Genomic DNA, 20,328 nt, shown 5'->3' with positions numbered 1-20,328 from the left:
CATCTACATTCTATAGCAAATTCAGTTGATTTCATCTCAGCACAGGGACACCGGGCACTTCCTAAGGGCAGGGTTGGCTGACATTTTTATTAGCAATCATCTCTGCCACCTTCTGATTATCTACAGATTTAAGACCACATAATCATCCCCTAGGTCACAGAGTGGAGGGAGAGGGGGAGGAAACTGACTAAGAGGCTCTAAATCCCTCCTAACACTTGCTTCTTCCCTATCAGCAAGATTAGAGCAGTCAACAGCCGTCTGCCTAAGGTGTTCAGACCCGGCAGGCTGGGCTGGGCTGGGCTGCCCAGGGCCTGAGGAGGGACAGCTCTGAGGGCGATGCTGTGGACCCCAGGTCTGCCGGGCCGGGCCGGTCTCTCTACAACAGTGCAGAGCACGTGATCCATCTACCAGTGGCAGTGAGCAGGCTGGAGACCTTACCACAACCAGGAGGGAAAAGACAAGGGTCCACTTCCTCCAGCCATGCTGAAACAGAATGAGAGGAGGCGGTCTTGGGGCTACAGGTCCTGGCATACTACGGAGGGTGAAGACGCATCCCAGGCAGTGGGCAGCCAACAACGCAGGCGCATCTGCTCCGTGGGGGCCCTCCCGGGCTCCCAGGCCAGCTTCCCACCGTGGACCCAGGGCTATTGTAGCTACTACATCGAGGAGGACACGGATACCGAGGAGGACCAGCAGTGGAAGGACGACCCGGCAGAGGAGGACCAGCAGCCAGGAGAGGCCACCACCCACCAAGGCGAAGGCGGCACCGACGCTCCGGTCGTGTCGTCCACTCTGAACGTGAACGTGGGCGGCCAGAGCTACCACCTGGAGTACGCCGAGCTGGCCAGCTACCCCAAGACGCGCCTGGGCCGCCTGGCCACCTCCACCAGCCGCAGCCGCCAGCTGGGCCTGTGCGACGATTATGAGGCGCAGACGGACGAATACTTCTTCGACCGCGACCCGGAGGTCTTCCAGCTCATCTACAACTTCTACGCGTCCGGGGTGCTGCTGGTGCGCGACGAGCTGTGCCCGCGCCGCTTCCTGGAGGAACTGGGCTACTGGGGCGTGCGGCTCAAGTACGCGCCGCGCTGCTGCCTCATCTGCTTCGAGGAGAGGCGCGATGAGCTGAGCGAGCAGCTCAAGATCCAGCGCGAGCTGCGCGCGCAGGCGCAGGCCGAGGAGGCCGAGGAGCTCTTCCGAGACATGCGCTTCTACGGGCCACAGCGGCGCCGCCTCTGGAACCTCATGGAGAAGCCCTTCTCGTCGGTGGCCGCCAAGGCCATCGGGGTGGCCTCCAGCCTCTTCGTGCTCATCTCCGTCGTGGCGCTGGCGCTCAACACGGTGGAGGAGATGCAGCAGCAGGCGGGGCAGGGTGCGGGCAGTGGCAACCCGCGGCCCTTTCTGGAGCACGTGGAGATGCTATGCGTGGCTTTCTTCACGCTGGAGTTCCTGCTGCGCCTGGCCTCCACGCCCGACCTGCGGCGCTTCGTGCAGAGCGCCCTCAACCTGGTGGACCTGGTGGCCATCCTGCCACTCTACCTGCAGCTGCTGCTCGAGTGCTTCACGAGCGAGGACCAGGTGCGCAGCAAGGACTCGCCGCACGAGCACGACATCGAGACCATGGGCCGCGTGGGCCAGGTGGGTCAGGTGCTGCGCGTCATGCGCCTCCTGCGCATCTTCCGCATCCTGAAGCTGGCGCGCCACTCCACCGGCCTGCGCGCCTTCGGCTTCACGCTGCGCCAGTGCTACCAGCAGGTGGGCTGCCTGCTGCTCTTCATGACCATGGGCATCTTCACCTTCTCTGCGGCCGTCTACTCCGTGGAGCACGACGTGCGTGGAACCAACTTCACCAGCATCCCCCACGCCTGGTGGTGGGCCGCGGTGAGCACCACGGCCCGTGGGCTTTCCCACCCACTTCCCCAGCCCGACAGACGCTGCTTCTCCCCTTCCTGGGTCATGCCACCTGCCTTGCTTTGTTCCCTCATCTTTGCCCTGCCTTCTTTAACGGCCATTGCTTTCTCCATTCCTTCGATGTCCCCAGCTTAAACAAAAGATAAAAACAACAAAACAGAAAAAACAAAAAACCAAAACAACAACAAAAAAAACGGGTGGGTGCTAAAGGGTTGGAAAGACGTAGTCCAAGAAATTTGGTGTGGTCCTAGTTATCTCCAAATCTAGATTTAGTCTTAATACCCCTGAGAGGCTAATTTTAAGGAATAATCATTGTTCACGTTCGTGGGAAGATTCATCATCGTCATTCTTGTTATTTGTCCCTTATTGAACACCTGTTGTCCTAAGTGATTTATAAAGCGTATCTTATTTCAGCATCACAACCATGTGAGGTGGTTAGGATCACTATTTTTTTAAGAGGAAAATTTTCCTGCAGATTTTGAAGGAAGCCGTCCATGTATGCAGGGGAGGAAATGAGACTTGGCTGAACAGCGTCAACCCTCACTGAAATCCCACTGGTTCTAGCTAAATCTGAGCATCTAACACTGAAACTTGCTCCAATGCCACAAAAATTCTTTCAGGACATGGCATTATTGCCCCATTTTACAGCTAGAGGAACTGAGGTGCAGATAATTTGAGTTATAATAATAATTTAGACACGCAGCTAAAGGTAGTCACGTGAGGACCGGAACCCAGGCCTGTCCAGTGGCAAAATGCATGCCCTTTCCACAGCCCAGCACTGCCTCTTTCAAGCTTTAGTATTTCTGCATGCCTTGCTTAATTTGCACTTAGTATATTAGTTATTTTTGTCATTTTCTTTGGTGTTTGCCTTTTATAATAGTTTATGCCATTTACTCAAATATCTGTGTTTCTGATATGCTAGACTAAATCCTTGGAAAATCCCTGAATCACTGGAAATGCTGATTGGGTCTTCTAAGATCAATGAACACGTTGACATACGTGCATAGGAAAGAACTGGGTGTATGCTTTCCTTATTTACTTTAAATAGATGGTTTGTATTGCCTTTAAAGACATTAAGCGAATATAACCAGTTTTTCCTATATTAGAAAGTGGATATTTTCAACACTGACATTGGATATGTTAGAACCCACAGTCTGGAGTTCTGATATGAACCTACCCAGGGCTCCTACTAATAGTGTAGTATAGTGGAATGGAAGATTTAGATTTAGATTCTTGTCCCAGATCTGCTAATAATTAACTGGGATCCTCCATGATTAACTGTGAAACCTCATTCCCTAACTCCCTATCTTCAGTTTCCTCATCTCAAAAGGGGAGGGTGTAGAGCTCTGCAATTCAGTGAGTCTTGCTTCCCTGGAAAGCAGAGCTCTCATATATACAACAAGATGTGTGAGCTTTCTTCAGTGATGGGATGATGTTAGGCTCTTCCAAACGAGCTGGCCAAATGCCGCTCCTCTGATCATATTCCAAATGACAAAAGGTCATCCCCATAGTAGATAAATCATGTGTACAGACGGGGCTGATGAAGGATGATTTGTCCCCAGCGAATGACATTTACCTTGGAGGTGAGTAAAGCAAGGAGGGAAAAGAGAAAATCCACAGGCTGATGATATAATACCAAGTTTTAGAGAGTCAGGTTTCCATTCGTCCAAATATCTTAGAAGGCTAGCGTATGTAAGCTGCACCTAGTGAACTCTTTGACACTATATTCTGAATACACAAAACGTCTTTTACCTTTTGTATATTAATATAAAATTTTTGATAAGAATTCTATTCCTAATAATGGATTTTTCTTTTTAAAAAAATTCCTTAAGTGAATGCCTAGTGATCCCCTTTAATTTCTTGATGTGTTTATTGTTTAATAACATTTAAATTTTCAAATTATCCCCTTTTTAATATTAACAAAAATTATCTTACTCAAGGTCACTGTTTTCTATAGACTTTACAATAAAACTTGAATCACCATTCAGTTTCTATCTATAACAAATTTTACTAATTATTGCTTTTACCAATGTGAATTTTCTTTTGTAGCTATTAGCTCTATCAGGCACTATTTTCACAGGCCAGAATTTACACATGTCAACCTACCATTTACCAACCTTAAACTTTACCAATGACCTTCATCCATTTTATTCTCTGAGAATTATATATACTATTAAAAATCATTATGGATTAAAGACTGATAGCTTGTGTTTGTTTCTAAACTAACCTATGAAAACAATAGGAGCAACTCCCCTTGAACACTTGAGGACTGCTCTATTCCCCAGGACCAATATACTATTAACCCAATTCTTCTCTATACTTATTATGACATTGCATATTGTGTAGTAAGGGCCCTTATTTTCAATATAGCAAAGAGAAAAGAAGATGCCAAGTAAAAAGATGCAAAATATTAGGACCAATTCTCCACAAAAATCCATCTTCTTCATTCATTGAGCAACATTTTTTTTAACATCTCTATTGCAGTATAATTGCTGTACAATGGTGTGTTAGTTTCTGCTGTATAACAAAGTGAATCAGCTATAGGTATACATATATCCCCATATCCCTTCCCTCTTGTGACTCCCTCCCACCCTCCATATCCCACCACTCTAGGTGGACACAAAGCACCAAGCTGATCTCCCTGTGCTATGCAGCTGCTTCCCACTAGCTATCTATTTGGTAGTGTGTATGTGTCAATGCCACTCTCTCGCTTCCTCCCAGCTTACCCTTCCACCCCCACCCCGTGTCCTCAAGTCCATTCTCTATGTCTGCGTCTTTATACCTGTCCTGCCCCTAGGTTCTTCAGAACCATTTTTTTAAGACTCCATATATGTGTGTTAGCATACGGTATTTGTTTTTCTCTTTCTGACTTACTTCACTATGTATGACAGGCTCTAGGTCCATCCACCTCACTACAAATAACTTAATTCATTTCTTTTTATGGCTGAGTAATATTCCACTGTATATATGTGCCACATCTTCTTTATCCATTCACCTGTCGATAGACACTTAGGTTGCTTCCATGTACTGGCTATTGTAAATAGAAATGCAGTGAACATTGTGGTACATGACTCTTTTTGAATTTTGGTTTTCTCAGGGTATATGTCCAGTAGTGGGATTGCTGGGTCATACAGTAGTTCTATTTTTACTTTTTTAAGGAACCTCCATACTGTTCTCAATAGTGGCTGTATCAGTTTACATTCCCACCAACAGTGCAAGAGGGTTCCCTTTTCTTCACACCCTCTCCATCATTTACTGTTTGTAGATTTTTTGATGATGGTCATTCTGACGGGTGTGAGATGATATCTCATTGTAGTTTTGATTGGCATTTCTCTAATGATTACTGATGTTGAGCATCCTTTCATGTGTTTGTTGGCAATCTGTATATCTTCTTTGGAGAAATGTCTGTTTAGGTCTTCTTCCCATTTTTGGATCAGATTGTTTGTTTTTTTTGATATTGAGCTGCATGAGCTGCTTGTATATTTTGGAGATTAATCCTTTATCAGTTGTTTCATTTGCAAATATTTTCTCCCATTCTGAGGGCTGTCTTTTCATTTGTTTTATAGTTTCCTTTGCTGTGCAAAAGCTTTTAAGTTTCATTAGCTCCCCTTTGTTTATTTTTGTTTTTACTCCATTTCTCTAGGAGGTGGGTCAAAAAAGATCTTGCTGTGATTTATGTCATAGAGTGTTCTGCCTATGTTTTCCTCTAAGAGTTTTATACTGTCTGGCCTTATATTTAGGTCTTTAATCCATTTTGAGTTTACTTTTGTGTATGGTGTTAGGGAGTGTTCTAATTTCATTCTTTTACATGTAGCTGTCCAATTTTCCCAGCACCACTTACTGAAAAGGCTGTCTTTTCTCCATTGTATACTCTTGCCTCCTTTATCAAAGATAAGGTGACCACATGTGCATGGGTTTATCTCTGGGCTTTCTATCCTGTTCCATTGATCTATATTTCTTTTTTTGTGCCAGTACCATACTGTCTTGATTACTGTAGCTTTGTAGTATAGTCTGAAGTCAGGGAGCCTGATGCCTCCAGCTCCGTTTTTCTTTCTCAAGATTACTTCAGCTATTCGGGGTCTTTTGTGTTTCCATACAAATTGCAAAATGTTTTGTTCTAGTTCTGTGAAAAATGCCTTTGGCAGTTTGATAGGGATTGCATTGAATCTGAAGATTGCTTTGGGTAGTATAGTCATTTTCACAATGTTGATTCTTCCAATTCAAGAACATGGTATATCTCTCCACCTGTTTGTATCATCTTTAATTTCTTTCATCAGTTTCTTACAGTTTTCTGCCTACAGGTCTTTTGTCTTCTTAGGTAGGTATATTCCTAGATACTTTATTCTTTTTGTTGCAATGGTAAATGGGAGTGTTTCCTTAATTTCTCTTTCAGATTTTTCATCATTAGCATCTAGGAATGCAAGAGATTTCTGTGCATTAATTTTGTATCCTGCTACTTTACCAAATTCATTGATTAGCTCTAGTAGATCTTTGGTAGCATTTTTAGGATTCTCTTTGTATAGTTTCATGTCATCTGCAAACAGTGACAGTTTTACTTCTTTTCTGATTTGGATTCCTTTTATTTCTTTCTTGTCTCTGATTGCTGTGGCTAAAAGTTCCCAAACTATGTTGAATAACAGTGGGTGACAGTGGGCAACCTTGTCTTGTTCCTGATCTTAGAGGAAATGGTTTCAGTTTTCACCATTGAGAACAATGTTGACTGTGGGTTTGTCATATATGGCCTTTATAATGTTGAGGTAGTTTCCCTCTATGCCTACTTTCTGGAGAAGTTTTATCATAAATGGGTGTTCAATTTTGTCAAAAGCTTTTTCTGCATCTACTGAGATGATCATATGATTTTTATTCTTCAGTTTGTTAATATGGGGTATCACATTGATTGATCTGCATATATTGAAGAACCTTTGCATTCCTGGGATAAACCTCACTTGATCATGCTGTATGATCCTTTTAATGTGCTGTTGGATTCTGTTTGCTGGTATTTTGTTGAGGATTTTTGCATCTATGTTCATCAGTGATATTAGCCAGTAGTTTTCTTTCTTTGTGACATCTTTATCTGGTTTTGGTATCAGGGTGATGGTGGCCTTGTAGAATGAGTTTGGGAGTGTTCCTCCCTCTGCTATATTTTGGAAGAGTTTGAGAAGGATAGGTGTTAGCTCTTCTCTAAATGTTTGACAGAATTCACCTGTGAAGCCATCTGGTCCTGGGCTTTTGTTTGTTGGAAGATTTCTAATCACAGTTTCAATTTCAGTGCTTGTGATTGGTCTGTTTATATTTTCTATTTCTTCCTGGTTCAGTCTCGGAAGGTTGTGCTTTTCTAAGAATTTGTCCATTTCTTCCAGGTTGTCCATTTTATTGGCATAGAGTTGCTTGTAGTAATCTCTCATGATCCTTTGTATTTCTGCAGTGTCAGTTGTTACTTCTCCTTTGTCATTTCTAATTATGTTGATTAGAGTCTTCTCCCTTTTTTTCTTGATGAGTCTGGCTAATGGTTTATCAATTTTGTTTATCTTCTCGAAGAACCAGCTTTTAGTTTTATTGACCTTTGCTATCATTTCCTTCATTTCTTTTTCATTTATTTCTGATCTGATCTTTATGATTTCTTCTGCTAACTTCGGGGTTTTATTTGTTCCTCTTTCTCTAATTGCTTTAGGTGTAAGGTTAGGTTGTTTATTTGAGATGCTTGTTTCTTGAGGTAGGATTGTATTGCTATAAACTTCCCTCTTAGAACTGGTTTTGCTGCATCCCATCGGTTTTGGGTTGTTGTGTTTTCATTGTCATTTGCTTCTAGGTATTTTTTGATTTCCTCTTTGATTTCTTCAGTGATCCCTTGGTTATTTAGTAGCATACTGTTTAGCCTCCATATGTTTGTATTTTTTACAGTATTTTTCCTGCAATTGATATCTAGTCTCATAGCATTGTGGTCAGAAAAGATACTTGATATGATTTCAATTTTCTTAAATTTACCAAGGCTTGATTTGTGACCCATGATATGATCTGTCTTGGAGAATGTTCCATGAGCACTTGAGAAGAAAGTGTATTCTGTTGTTTTTGGACGAAATGTCCTATAACTATCAATTAAGTCCATCTTGTTTAATGTATCATTTTAAGCTTGTGTTTCCTTATTTATTTTCATTTTGGATGATGTCCATTGGTGAAAGTGCGGTGTTAAAGTCATGTTGCTGTCGATTTCCCCTTTTACGGCTGTTAGCATTTGCCTTATGTATTGAGGTGCTCCTATGTTGGGTGCATAAATATTTACAATTGTTATATCTTCTTCTTGGATTGATCCCTTGATCATTCTGTAGTGTCCTTCTTTGTCTCTTGTAATAGTCTTTGTTTTAAAGTCTCTTTTGTCTGGTATGAGAATTGCTACTCCAGCTTTCTTTTGATTTCCATTTGCATGGAATATCTTTTTCCATCCCTTCACTTTCAGTCTGTGTGTGCCCCTAGGTCTGAAGAGAGTCTCTTGTAGACAGCATATATACAGGTCTTGTTTTTGTATCCATTCAGCCAGTCTGTATCTTTTGGTTGGAGCTTTTAATCCATTTACATTTAAGGTAATTGTCGATATGTATGTTCCTATTACAATTTTCTTAATTTTGGGGGGTTTGTTATTGTAGGTCTTTTTCTCCTCTTGTGTTTCCTGCCTAGAAAAGTTCCTTTAGCATTTGTTGTAAAGCTGGTTTGGTGGTGCTGAATTATCTTACCTTTTGCTTGTCTGTAAAGGTTTTAATTTCTCTGTTGAATCTGAATGAGGTCCTTGCTGGGTAGAGTAATCTTGGTTGTAGGTTTTTCCCTTTCATCACTTTAAATATGTCCTGCCAATCCTTTCTGGCTTGCAAAATTTCTGCTGAAAGATCAGCTGTTAACCTTATGAGGATTCCCTTCTATGTTACTTGTTGCTTTTCCCTTGCTGCTTTTAATATTTTTTTATTTAATTTTTGATAGTTTGATTAATATGTGTCTTGGTGTGTTTCTCCTTGGATTTATCCTGTATGGGACTCCTGCACTTCCTGGACTTGGTTGACTATTTCCTTTCCCATATTAGGGAAGTTTTCAAACATAATCTCTTCAAATATTTTCTCAGTCCCTTTCTTTTTCTCTTCTTCTTCTGGGACCCCTATAATTCAAATGTTGGTGCATTTAGTGTTGTCCCAGAGGTCTCTGAGAATGTCCTCAATTCTCTTCATCCTTTTTTCTTTATTCTGCTCTGTGGTAATTATTTCCACTATTTTATCATCCAGGTCACTTATCCATTTTTTTGCCTCGGTTATTCCGCTACTGATTCCTTCTAGAGAATTTTTAATTTCATTTATTGTGTTGTTCATCATTGTTTGTTTGCTCTTTAGTTCCTTTAGGTCCTTGTTAAACGTTTCTTGTATTTTCTCCATTCTATTTCCAAGATTTTGGATCATCTTTACTATCATTACTCTGAATTCTTTTTCAGGTAGACTGCCCATTTCCTCTTCATTTGTTTGGTCTGGTGGGTTTTTACCTTGCTCCTTCATCTGCTGTGTATTTCTCTGTCTTCTCATTTTGCTTATCTTACTGTGTTTGGAGTCTCCTTTTCGCAAGCTGCAGGTTCGTAGTTCCCATTGTTTTTGGTGTCTGTCCCCAGTGGCTAAGGTTGGTTCAGTAGGTTGTGTAGGTTTCCTGGTGGAGGGGACTAGTGCCTGTGTTCTGGTGGATGAGGCTGGGTCTTGTCTTTCTGGTGGGCAGGGCCATGTCCAGTGGTGTGTTTTGGGGTGTCTGTGCACTTAGTATGATTTTAGGCAGCCTGTCTCCTAATGGGTGGGGTTGTGTTCCTGTCTTGCTAGTTGTTTGGCATGGGGTGTCCAGCACTGGAGGTGAGCAAGATTATTTTTGAGCACTTAGTGTGCCGAGGAGTATTCTAAATACTAGGGATACCGAGTAATAAGGGAAAAACCAAAAAAAAAGGTGAAATTTTTTCCCCCATGGAGTTTACATCCTAATGGAGAAAGATAATAAATCATTTAAGATATGAGTGTGTCTTATATAGGATAATAGGATAGAGAGTGATCTGGGTGGCAGAATCTACCTTTGATGGACTAGTGGAATAGTCAGAGAAGCCTTCTTGGAGAAGATGACATTGAACTAAATCTTGAATGCTGAGAAGGAAGTCATCTAAATAGATGTGACCAAGCAGACATGAGAATCCGAGAAGTAGAATCCTAAAAGTAACTCTGATCCAATAGTCTCCAAGCATTTTACTTATCGTACATCTCATAATTTAAAAAATTCTGAGCACACACCCATGATAAATATGTGTTTAGTTAATCATAAGTTAGAAGCTATTTATTGCTATAATAACAATGCATCACAAACCACCCCAAAATTCAGTGGCTCGAAATGTCAAGCATCTATTTGCCTTGTGAGTTTGCAAGTCAGTAACTCAGAATGGTTTCAAGTACAGGGTTAGAAGAACCTTGGACTGGTGTCAGCTGCTCACATCACAGTCTGATGGTCAGCTGGCTGACAGCTGGATGAAGAAGGAGACTAGGTCTTTCATCATCCAGCAGGCATGTATCCATGGCCGTGGCAAAGGGCAAGAGAGAGAGAGTGCAAGCCCAATCATGCAAGCACTGATAAGCTTCTGTTCATGACACTTGCTCAACTCATTGGCCAGAGTGAGTCACAAGGCCAAACTCAGAGTCAAAGGGAAAAGCAGGTTAGCCCACTCACTGTAGGAAAGCAATGCAAAGTTTTATGGCAAAGAGCTTGGATACAGGAAGATACAAAGAACTGGGTCCAGTAATACAATCATTCTACTGCATTAAGATATTACTGCTCAAATATATTATGTGTATCAGAAAACATACACTCACACGTTGAAAATGTAAAGAGGTAAAGAGAAACAGGATCGATATTTTCTTGCCCCACTCCAGTGCTGTAGCCCTTGTGGTATATTCACCCGCATTAGGGACAGGTTCTCTAATCCTTCCCTCCATGTGTTTTTAGTACTCTCAGACAACCCCAAAATCTGACTTGTTTTTAATAACCTCGCCTCTATCTATGCCAAGGATCCTGCAACCTTCCTCTGTAATTCAACTCGGGGTTTTAAGAGAAACACAGTAATTTTCATTATTGTGAATTCTCCTACAGCTGAAGAACAAATCCCTCATGGACACTCATGTCTGCAAATGCTCATGCATTAGGATATAAGATAGACCCATCCTACTCGTCTGTCAAATGGAGGTTATTTGTCAGCACTAATGTAATAGGAAACATATGTAAAAACACTAGCCTGTACTCTATCCTCAATAAATAGAAGCTACCATATCTGACTAGTCGATAGCCTTTATCACATGGAAGCAATAACCTTTGCTTCCAGATTCATTTTTGGGAAAAGAAAACAGAAGTGATTCCTTCTCTCCTGGGGAAAAGAGAGAGGCTGTAAGATGCACAAAAGGGTCAGCCGTTCCATCTTGGGAGAGTTTCCGAGTGTCCAGACAAACAGGCCCATGCCTGGAGCAGCTCCAGCCGTGTTGGGACTCTCCGGGTTGCCTGGGTGTGGGAAATGCTCCGCATAGCTCAACAAGAACAATTAGCTCTATGATGAAGCCGTAAGCTTTGGCCTCTGTTGTGGCTATGTTTTTAAGGAGAAAAGGACAATTGGACTGTTCAACAGACCATTTCCTTCTGAGCTTTCCAGAGCAAGTTACAGCTGTAGAAACTAAATAGGAAACTATGTCATGAACTCATTCCTTCCAAAATTAATGAAAACTGTCTCTAGGTGAAGCATCAGATAGCTGTAGCCCAGAGACCTTGTTTCTATCTTTGTTCTCCTCAAGCATGCTATCATTTCCTTGCAAATAGGTGGCACTTAGAAGATCACTGAGATTAATTTTATCTTGTTTTATTTTTATTGATGGCTTGCTTGCTTTGAGAAGACCCCTTTGGAAGGTGAATTAGGATAACAGAAAACAAAACGTGGGATATTTTAAACAGAAGGAATTTTATACAGGGAGATAGATACATAGGCTGGAAGAGCAAAAAGGAGAAAGTGACATAACCCGAAGATTGGTAACTGTAGGAAAGAGTGTTGGCCCCAGAACTGGGGAGACAAATGGGAGAAGGTAGAGTTACTGGAACCTAGGAGTACAGAGAAGGAACCACTGTGTAGCTGTTGCCGGACCCCTAAGATGGCATCACGAGGCTGGTGCTGGGTGTGCTGAAAGATGCCTGAGCCATAGCTATCTGCTGTTGTTGAAGGATGATGACAGAAACCAGAAGCAGGAAGAGAGACTCTTACTCCCTCATTCCATCTTCTAGTCTCCCAACCGTGTCTCTCATTGGCAGAACCTAAGCAGAAGACAGCAGGCAAGGAAATCTGAGAAATGTAGTTTGCATCCCCCCAGCCGCTGAATTACAAAAAAGAGAACAGAAGGGTATTGGGCTTAGGGCTGAGAGATAATGAGTAAATGTCCGGCACAGAAGGCATTAAAGTTCTCCTAGCTTCTTCAGAAAAAGCACAGGAGCCATAAAGGGGGGCAAAGGCTCTTAGGCACTTTTATGATTTTTGATCTGGCCGACTCCTGATTTTGGGGTGGTCCCCTTTTGTCTCTCTAAACTCCTCCTGTTGGCCAATGTAACTTGAGCGGGACATGATAGAATTGTAGAGGGCAGGGAGAAGTAGCAAGTAAGCTGAGGGTGTGGAAGGCATTGTCACTATTTCTAGGAATAGATCCCGAACTTGCCTTAGCTTCTGCACACCTCCCCCTTATTGTACAATTTATGTACATGTCAGAACTTTCATATATGGATGAGACCGGTTGTTCTTTTCAAGGTGATTACCCATGACCTCATTCTAACAGTGTTTCCACTGATCAAAACATTTTCTGAATTCCACTGGGGAATTATCTCCAGCGCCTGTGACATGTCCATTTATTAATACTTCTTTGTAGTGGGGCTAAATCTTTACTTTTTTGAAGGTGGATTCAATATTTTTAAATAGTCAAGACCCTTGAGTTGAAGACCGGCACCTAGAGTTAACCCTCAAGGGGGATAAGAACACTTGTTTCAAGGTCATGCCACTGAATCCTCTGTGCAGATTATAATCCCAGAGAGGAATTCCTAAAATATTTGTAGCAACAGCAGCTTGGGTAAGCTAAGTAGAGCCTTTGAAGCTAAATCCTTTAAAGGACAATATGCATTGAAGTATGTAATAATTTTAACCAGAAAATGTTAGTCTTTACCACCTGGAATTCTTTGGGAAAACTAAGAAGAGGTGTTAATCCTTTTGAAAAATCAGTTTTATTCCCTGAGATCATAATTCCTAGATGCAGGGATTACTGGGTGCTAAAATGTAATCCGTGCGTAGGTCATTATGAAGGAAACAAACATTCCTCGCTGAAGGAGAAATTCAAGTACAGTTATTCTGAAGTTTCAGAGAAAAACTGGTTACTTGTTCTCCTTGTAAGGTTTAGTGGGTCAGGATTTGCTGATCAGTGGGTGAGCTGCTAGGGAAAGGTTACATTCTGGCTTTGGGGGGTCCAATGGCTAGGGAAAATAGGTAAATTTTCAACGGAATGGTAAGTTTCCAGAGTGGCTGGGCCAGTCAGTTTTTTCAGGATATTAAGACGGATTGCAGAAATTTCAGTCACATTTCCAAACCCCACTCCTGCTAATGTGAGAACTCACTCTGGGAGGTCACTTTGGTCCTTCTGGGAGCTTCCATCTTTCATGCTTATTCAGGGAGAAATGGTTTGGCCTGTGGAACATGGAGGAAAAGTTTCCCAAAGCCAAGGAATCCAGAGTTCCTCTGGAGCCAAGAAGCAAGAAGCAGATCAACGGTTGAGTCAAACAGACAGTGCATAAATTAGCTACGCATTTTGAACAAATTCTTCAGAATCAGTCATACAGAGTCTCGTAGCAGAAGAGATCTTTTCTCTAAAAATAGAGATCCAAGACATACAAAAATATTTAGACCATATTATGCACATCAAATATGTAATCTTCCTTCAGCCAATTCTCTTTGCTTTTGACCTTTTGCTCAAAGTTCAGCCAAAAAAAGAAATTGGGGTTGGGAGGGGAGCAAAGCCAGTGTGGGGACTGAGCAGAGGTTTAAATTAGGTACTTTGTCTCAATTACTTTCCTTCCTCTGCATCCTCCTATCTCCAACCCTCCCCCAATCCTGGACCCTTGAGGGGCTGGTTTACACCAAAGCCTCTGCTTCGGCCCTGCATGGATGCTTCCCGTTCTGAAACTACCCCTTCCTGTCACTCGCTCTTATATCCAGACTCCCTTTAGGCCTCCTCCAGGGAAAGTCAACTGACTAAACATTCACACAGAGGTGCAAGTGACAGGGTTAGCGACAAATGAAAGCTATTCGCACACCTGGACAGAGATCTGACTCGGGTTCTTTTACTTTCAGCGTGGCCAGTGACAAGAAATGCGTGCGCGCACACACACACACACACACACACACACAGCAAGCTTTTTTTTTTTTTTTTAAGATTAGCCCACAATCTTATTTTATCACTGCCTCTCATGGCCCTTTGGTCGAGAAGGTGGGAAAACCAGATTCTCTACTGGAGAAAGAGTGTCCCCCACCAATCTCCCTCACACAGCATTCGCAGGAGCCAGGGAAGAGCTTCTTTCCACAGCCCGCTGGTCTAACAAGCACAAGAACTAACATTATCCCTCACACACCCTGTGCGGCTCCTTCAATTCCTGTAACAGTCCTATGAGGTGCGCACTATTATTCTCTCCACGTTTCAAAAGTAGAAACTGAGGCAGAGAGAATTTAGGCGACTTGCCCAAATCCCACAGCTGGGAAGTGGATTCAGACCCATGTGGCCTAGTGCCACACCTGCTTCCTTAACCTAGTCGACACCCTCCTGCCTCTGTTAGATGCTGCCTTGTGTTTTTCCACTGTGAGAAGGGCAGCCCAGCCCTCAGCAGTTCTCTCCCCAGAGACGGAGTAGTGAGAGGTAGTGTGCCACCCACCCCAAGAGGAGTTGCAACCTTCCCCTTTTTAAGGGCTGGATGGAGCTCTGGTTCTAATCAGCTCCACCAGATTTGCCCAGCTGGCCCACTTCTCCATTTCATTCTAACTAATCAATCATACTTACTCTGAGTTAAAATTAATCCTTACATCATCGAAACAAAAATGTCTGCATTTCTAAGTTAAAGGCTGTCTCTGTACAGATCAACAGGGTGACTGTACATTTCATAAAAGCATATGCTGGAAGACTGTGCGACGACACAAATCGATGAAGCCAATGTTGCCCCCTGGAGTTGTGCGATGCACAATTTTTTCAACTGTCATCAACAGCCCTGCCTAAAAGGCGTCTAGTAATTTTGCCAAGAGTCTGGGGACCAAAGGGAGTCTTAGGACATGAGGCATGAAAAACAGGCCCCGAGGGCTTCCCTGGTGGCGCAGTGGTTGAGAGTCCGCCTGCCGATGCAGGGGATACAGGTTCGTGCCCCGGTCCGGGAAGATCCCACATGCCGCGGAGAGGCTGCGCCCGTGAGCCATGGCCGCTGAGCCTGCGCTTCTGGAGCCTGTGCTCCGCAACGGGAGAGGCCACAGTGATGAGAGGCCCGTGTACCGCAAAAACAAAACAAAACAAAACAAAACACAGGCCCCGAGAGATTTTTCTGGGTTTTCTCCGGCTACATCGACTGATAACTAGTCCCATGTGGGTATCTGCATTTTAAAACAGAAGCTTGTTAACCTAAATAAATCTCTAATTAGTGGAATTTAAAGCAGTGTGCCAAGTGTGATGGGAAGACTTTCATGCAGGGTGAACATATTTTTGGTCGGTGACATCTTACAAAAGTCCCATCGCAAAATAATGAGTGTGTTTCTCCAGACATTTGCAATTAAAGCACCTTCATATAAAATATCTCATTTGAACTGCCTAACAACTCTGAGAATTATTACAACTGTCTCTATTTTAAGGATGAGAGAAGGACCACAGAGGAGGTTGCTTAATGCTTTTTGCGTGCCTTTTGCGTGCCTGACAAAGTGTGTGTGAAGTGCTTTATAATCATTTTCCTATTTAGTCTTCACAAGAATCCTGAGAGTCAGTTATTATCCCCCCGTTTTAGATGCAGGAACCAAGGCTTAGAGACCCTGAATGTTTTGCCCAAGGTCACTCAGCTGGGAAGGGTCAGAGTCAGGACTTGAACCAGGTCTGACTGGTTCTAAGCCTCAAGCTCTTTCCCGTACGTGTATCATGTAGGCAAATCCAGGGACTCTGTCCTAAATTTGGCCCCAGCTGAAGGGAGGCAAAGACCTACCTTTATTGAGCCTATTCTACACCAGGAACTTCACACACATTATTCTTCTGTGCCCTTCACAACAACCCTTTAAAGTAGATATAACTCCCCTGTATTGTAAGTAAGAAAATTGATAAGTGATAGGGTTTAAACCCAAGCCTTTCAGCTCCAAAGCTTATGTTCTCTCCATGCCCCAGGTCTTGCAGGCCACCTTTCCAGTACCTCCTAAAGCTGACTCCGTGAGGAGCTGTTATACAACCACGTGCACCTTCATCAGGACGGAAGACACCTCTCCCTGCCTGGTTCTCTCCCTTTCTTCTCCTCGCTCTCGATGCTGACAATTCCATTCTACTTTCCTTCCCTCACAGGTGAGCATCTCCACTGTGGGCTATGGAGACATGTACCCAGAGACTCACCTGGGCCGGCTTTTTGCCTTCCTCTGCATTGCTTTCGGAATCATCCTCAACGGGATGCCCATTTCCATCCTCTACAACAAATTCTCCGATTACTACAGCAAGCTCAAGGCTTACGAGTACACCGCCATACGAAGGGAAAGGGGGAACGTGGAGTTCATGCAGAGAGCCAGAAAGAAGATAGCTGAGTGCTTGGCTGGAAGCAACCCAAAGCCCAACGCAAGGCAAAATAATTAATATTTGTTAGGATGTGCGGCTAGTCGATGCCATGAATTTCAAGGCTTCCTTCCTCCTTCCTCTTTTTTTTATTATCAGGATTAACAGTGAAAGGACACGTGAAGCAGATGTACACAAAAGGCGTTCAGTTCACAAAAATCTACCTCTAGAAATGTTCATTTTGGCCCAAACTCAGACTGCCTCATGTTACTCTGTAACTAACAGTGTTGTGTAAGATACTGACCTTCCCAATGACATTGATATTGAAACCTCCTTGAGAGGAGCGACAGCTTAGATTTCTCTTGCAGCTTCTCATGGCTTTTCAATAAATACTTTTGGACTTGAGTTGACTTGAGAAGAATTTCCCTGATTGAAAGAAAAAAGCATTCTTAATTGTCTAGAGAGAGGGAGTGGTGCAGCAGAAACTATATGAGCTTTGGAACTAGTTAGACCAACCTCAGTCAGAAGCTCAGATCTACCAGCTGTTCAATTTGGGGCAAGTTACTTTTAACTGCCTGAGCCTCAGTTTCTTCAACTTTAAGTTATACTTTAAAAGCCTTCCTAGTAATATGAGCATGGAGGTTGGAGATACTACTTGTAAATGCTCAATAAATGGTGGCTGCTAAAATTGTCTGAGTAGGTATTGTGTAGTAGATTCTTGACTGGTGGCTCTCATTCAAGGGAGGTTTTGTCCACCCCTCCCCCACTTGCTCCAGGACATTTGGCAATGCCTAGAGATGGTGCTTGTTTTTGTTTTTTTTTTCCTAGAGATGGTTTTGATTGTCACCACTGTGACAGAGGATGAGAGGGGCTTCTGGCACTAGTAGGCAGAGACCTGGGTTACTACTAAGCATGCTCAGGACAGCCCTATCACAAAGAATTATCTGATCCAGGATGTCAGTAGTGACAAAATTGAGAAACCCTGGTCTAGCCATAATGTGGGTGCCCCCAGACTTGACTGTGACGCATGCCCGAGGGTGTTAGTGCCCCTCCCTAGACAGGAGCCCCTACATGTCCTCACCTCTCAGACCTTCCTTTTTTTCTCCTTTCCATGAAAAATCAAAAGCAAACAAAAAACAAAAAAACAAAAAACCCTGCCTTTTGGACAACTGTTCTGGGCTAAGCACTGAATGAAAGGAATTCAATGGACATGGCGCTCTGCTCTGGGCACCATCTGTGGGTCAGAAAACCAATTCCTACGGGTTCTTTCTCTCCCTGCCCCCGTCTCCTCTTAATTCCTTCCTTCTTCCATAAGGCTTGGAAAGTGAAATCCTGGGATTTAAAGGCACTTTTGAACTGAACAAACAGAGGTTGCCCCTGTAACTAGGGGCTTGCCATGCCAACCATCAATTTGTCTCAGGGCAAATTTGTCTCAGGGCATGATCGGATCTCCAATTGAATCGTAAAAATAAGAGTAATCATTTTGTGCTTTCTTACACCGACAGGCACTATGGGCTGCACTTTAGAATATATAACTCCATTTACTCCTTCATCTATCCCTAAATAAGTTATCATATTCCTTTGTTATTTAGGAAGAAATAGGCTCAGAGAGGTTCAGTAATTAGGCCAAGTTCACAGAACCAGTAAACGGTAGGACCGAGCTTTGAGGTCCGTCTGATCCCTAAAGCTCTTGCTCGAAATATAAACTTTTGGTTCTCAGACTGCATCAGGGTTTGTTAAACAGAGTGCCAGGCCCCACCCCCAGACTGGCTGATTCAGGAGGTCCAGGTGGGGCCCAAGGATGTGCCTTTCTACTAAGTACCAGGTGATGCCGCTGCTGCTGCTGGTCTATGGACCACATTCTGAGAACTATAATCTAAATCACTTCACTCTGCCCCTCCCACCAGGAGCTCTGAATATGAAAGTAGGGTGCACCTGGTGAGAACTAGATCTAGATCTCCTGATCTCCTAAGTCCTAAGCATCCTTAACATCGTTATAAATGACCTGGTACCTAAAGGATGGACAGAAGCCCTGCTGTTGGAAGGCAGCTAGATAAAATAGGATGCCCAGGTAAATCTGAATTTCAGATAAATCACAAATAATTTTTAGTAGAAGTATGTTCCAAATATTGCATGGTATGTACTTCTACTAAAAACTTATCTATTGTTTATCTGCAATTCAAATTTAAGTGGGTGTCCAGTAGCTTCATTTGCTAAATCCAGCAACACTATACAATTGTTTTTCAGAGACAAAGGTTACTCACATGGATGGAAATCACCCCCAAGTCCTAAACCCCACCCAAACATCGGGCCCCTCAGCCAAGGGGGACTTCTCTCCCCTCTTGCCAAATAAGAGAGGGAGGAATTTCAAATCAGGCTCCTTGCCAGAAACAACCATGAAAACAGAGTTACAGCATGCAGGAGATCTGGAGCACAGCTTACAGAACCACCTGACCTTCTCAGTGCAGCTGCCACCCCTTCCCTGGGAGGGGTTTGTTGATGAAATGCACCCTCTGGGGCTGTTGAGGACACACGGAACAGGAAGGACCAGTGTCCACCACCCCTCCCTCTGCTCAAGACCCAGAGAAAATGACCCTGACCTCCTGAGCAAAATCGACCCCCTGAGAGACAGGGGTGGGAAGCAGTGGAGGGAAGGGCGGGGGAGGCCTTGGTGAGGAAGATGAACTTTTCCAGGTCCCTGGGATGGGGTCTGGTCAATAGCAGTGGCCATCTCCTTCCAGTCTTACTGGTCCCATCTGCTCAGACAGCTGTGCTCTGCCTCCCGAGAGAGCCTGACAGAAAGGCGTTAAAACGAACAGAAGTAGCATTTCATGAGCCCAACTGTGCACCAGGCACAGAATCAACGTTATTTCACTTAATCCTTCAACAGCAAGAAGCAGCTTTCAAGGTGATCACTTAAAGAGGCTTAGCCACACTGGCCTTGGCAAGGTCTTTGGAACTGGGTTCGAAATCTGGCTCTGCCATTTACTATGAGGTTGAACCATATAAAATTGCTATTTTCTTAAAAAAAAAAGATGAATATTGGCAGTTTCATACAGTAAAACCGAATAGTTATGTGGTCACTTAATTTCTCTGAGCCTCAGTGTCCGCATTGTTAAAATGGAGATAGTAATAGTGTCTTCCTTAGGGTTGCGGTAGTAATTAAATGACATCATGTATTTAAAACCTTAGCACGCTATTTGGCATATATTAAGAACTAAATAAATGTGGCTGCAATTATCATCAGCGTTACTATTTTGCTGGATGTATAGAAAAATTGTACAAGCCCAGAGAGGGTCGCTTGTCATCGGGGAGAGGATTCTGTGGATGAAGACAGTTTCCGAATCCTTTTGCCAGCGCCCTAGCCATCAGGGCTGTGCATGAGAATCCAGACCAATCTCTCCAATAAAACTGTTTGTGATGATGGAAACATTATGCGCTAGTACAGTAACCACCAGCCACGTGCGGTGACTGAGCACTTGAAATGTGGCTAGTGTGACTCAGGACATAAATTTTTTATTTTATTTAGTTTAGTATAGTTAACTTGTATTATTATATTAGTTCCAGGTGTGCAACATAG

The 20,328-nt window shown here is 43.3% G+C and overlaps 1 protein-coding gene across 1 annotated transcript; it reads left to right on the top strand.

Moving 5' to 3' along the window:
* Positions 1-480: 480 nt before the first annotated feature.
* On the top strand, positions 481-17,066 carry KCNV2 (potassium voltage-gated channel modifier subfamily V member 2). Its single transcript, XM_022573427.2, has 2 exons — positions 481-1,881; positions 16,548-17,066. The coding sequence occupies exons 1-2, from the start codon at positions 481-483 to the stop codon at positions 16,827-16,829; spliced, it is 1,683 nt and encodes a 560-aa protein (XP_022429135.2). The 3' UTR covers positions 16,830-17,066.
* The last annotated feature ends 3,262 nt before the right edge of the window (positions 17,067-20,328 follow it).

The sequence above is a fragment of the Delphinapterus leucas genome, chromosome 6 (assembly GCF_059928025.1).
Source record: "Delphinapterus leucas isolate spDelLeu-1000000601 "Yukka" chromosome 6, BTC_Dleu_Yukka2, whole genome shotgun sequence".
Classification (NCBI taxonomy): Eukaryota; Metazoa; Chordata; class Mammalia; order Artiodactyla; family Monodontidae; genus Delphinapterus; species Delphinapterus leucas.
Note: the sequence above shows the minus strand (reverse complement) of the source record. Positions and strands in the feature narration are given on the sequence as shown.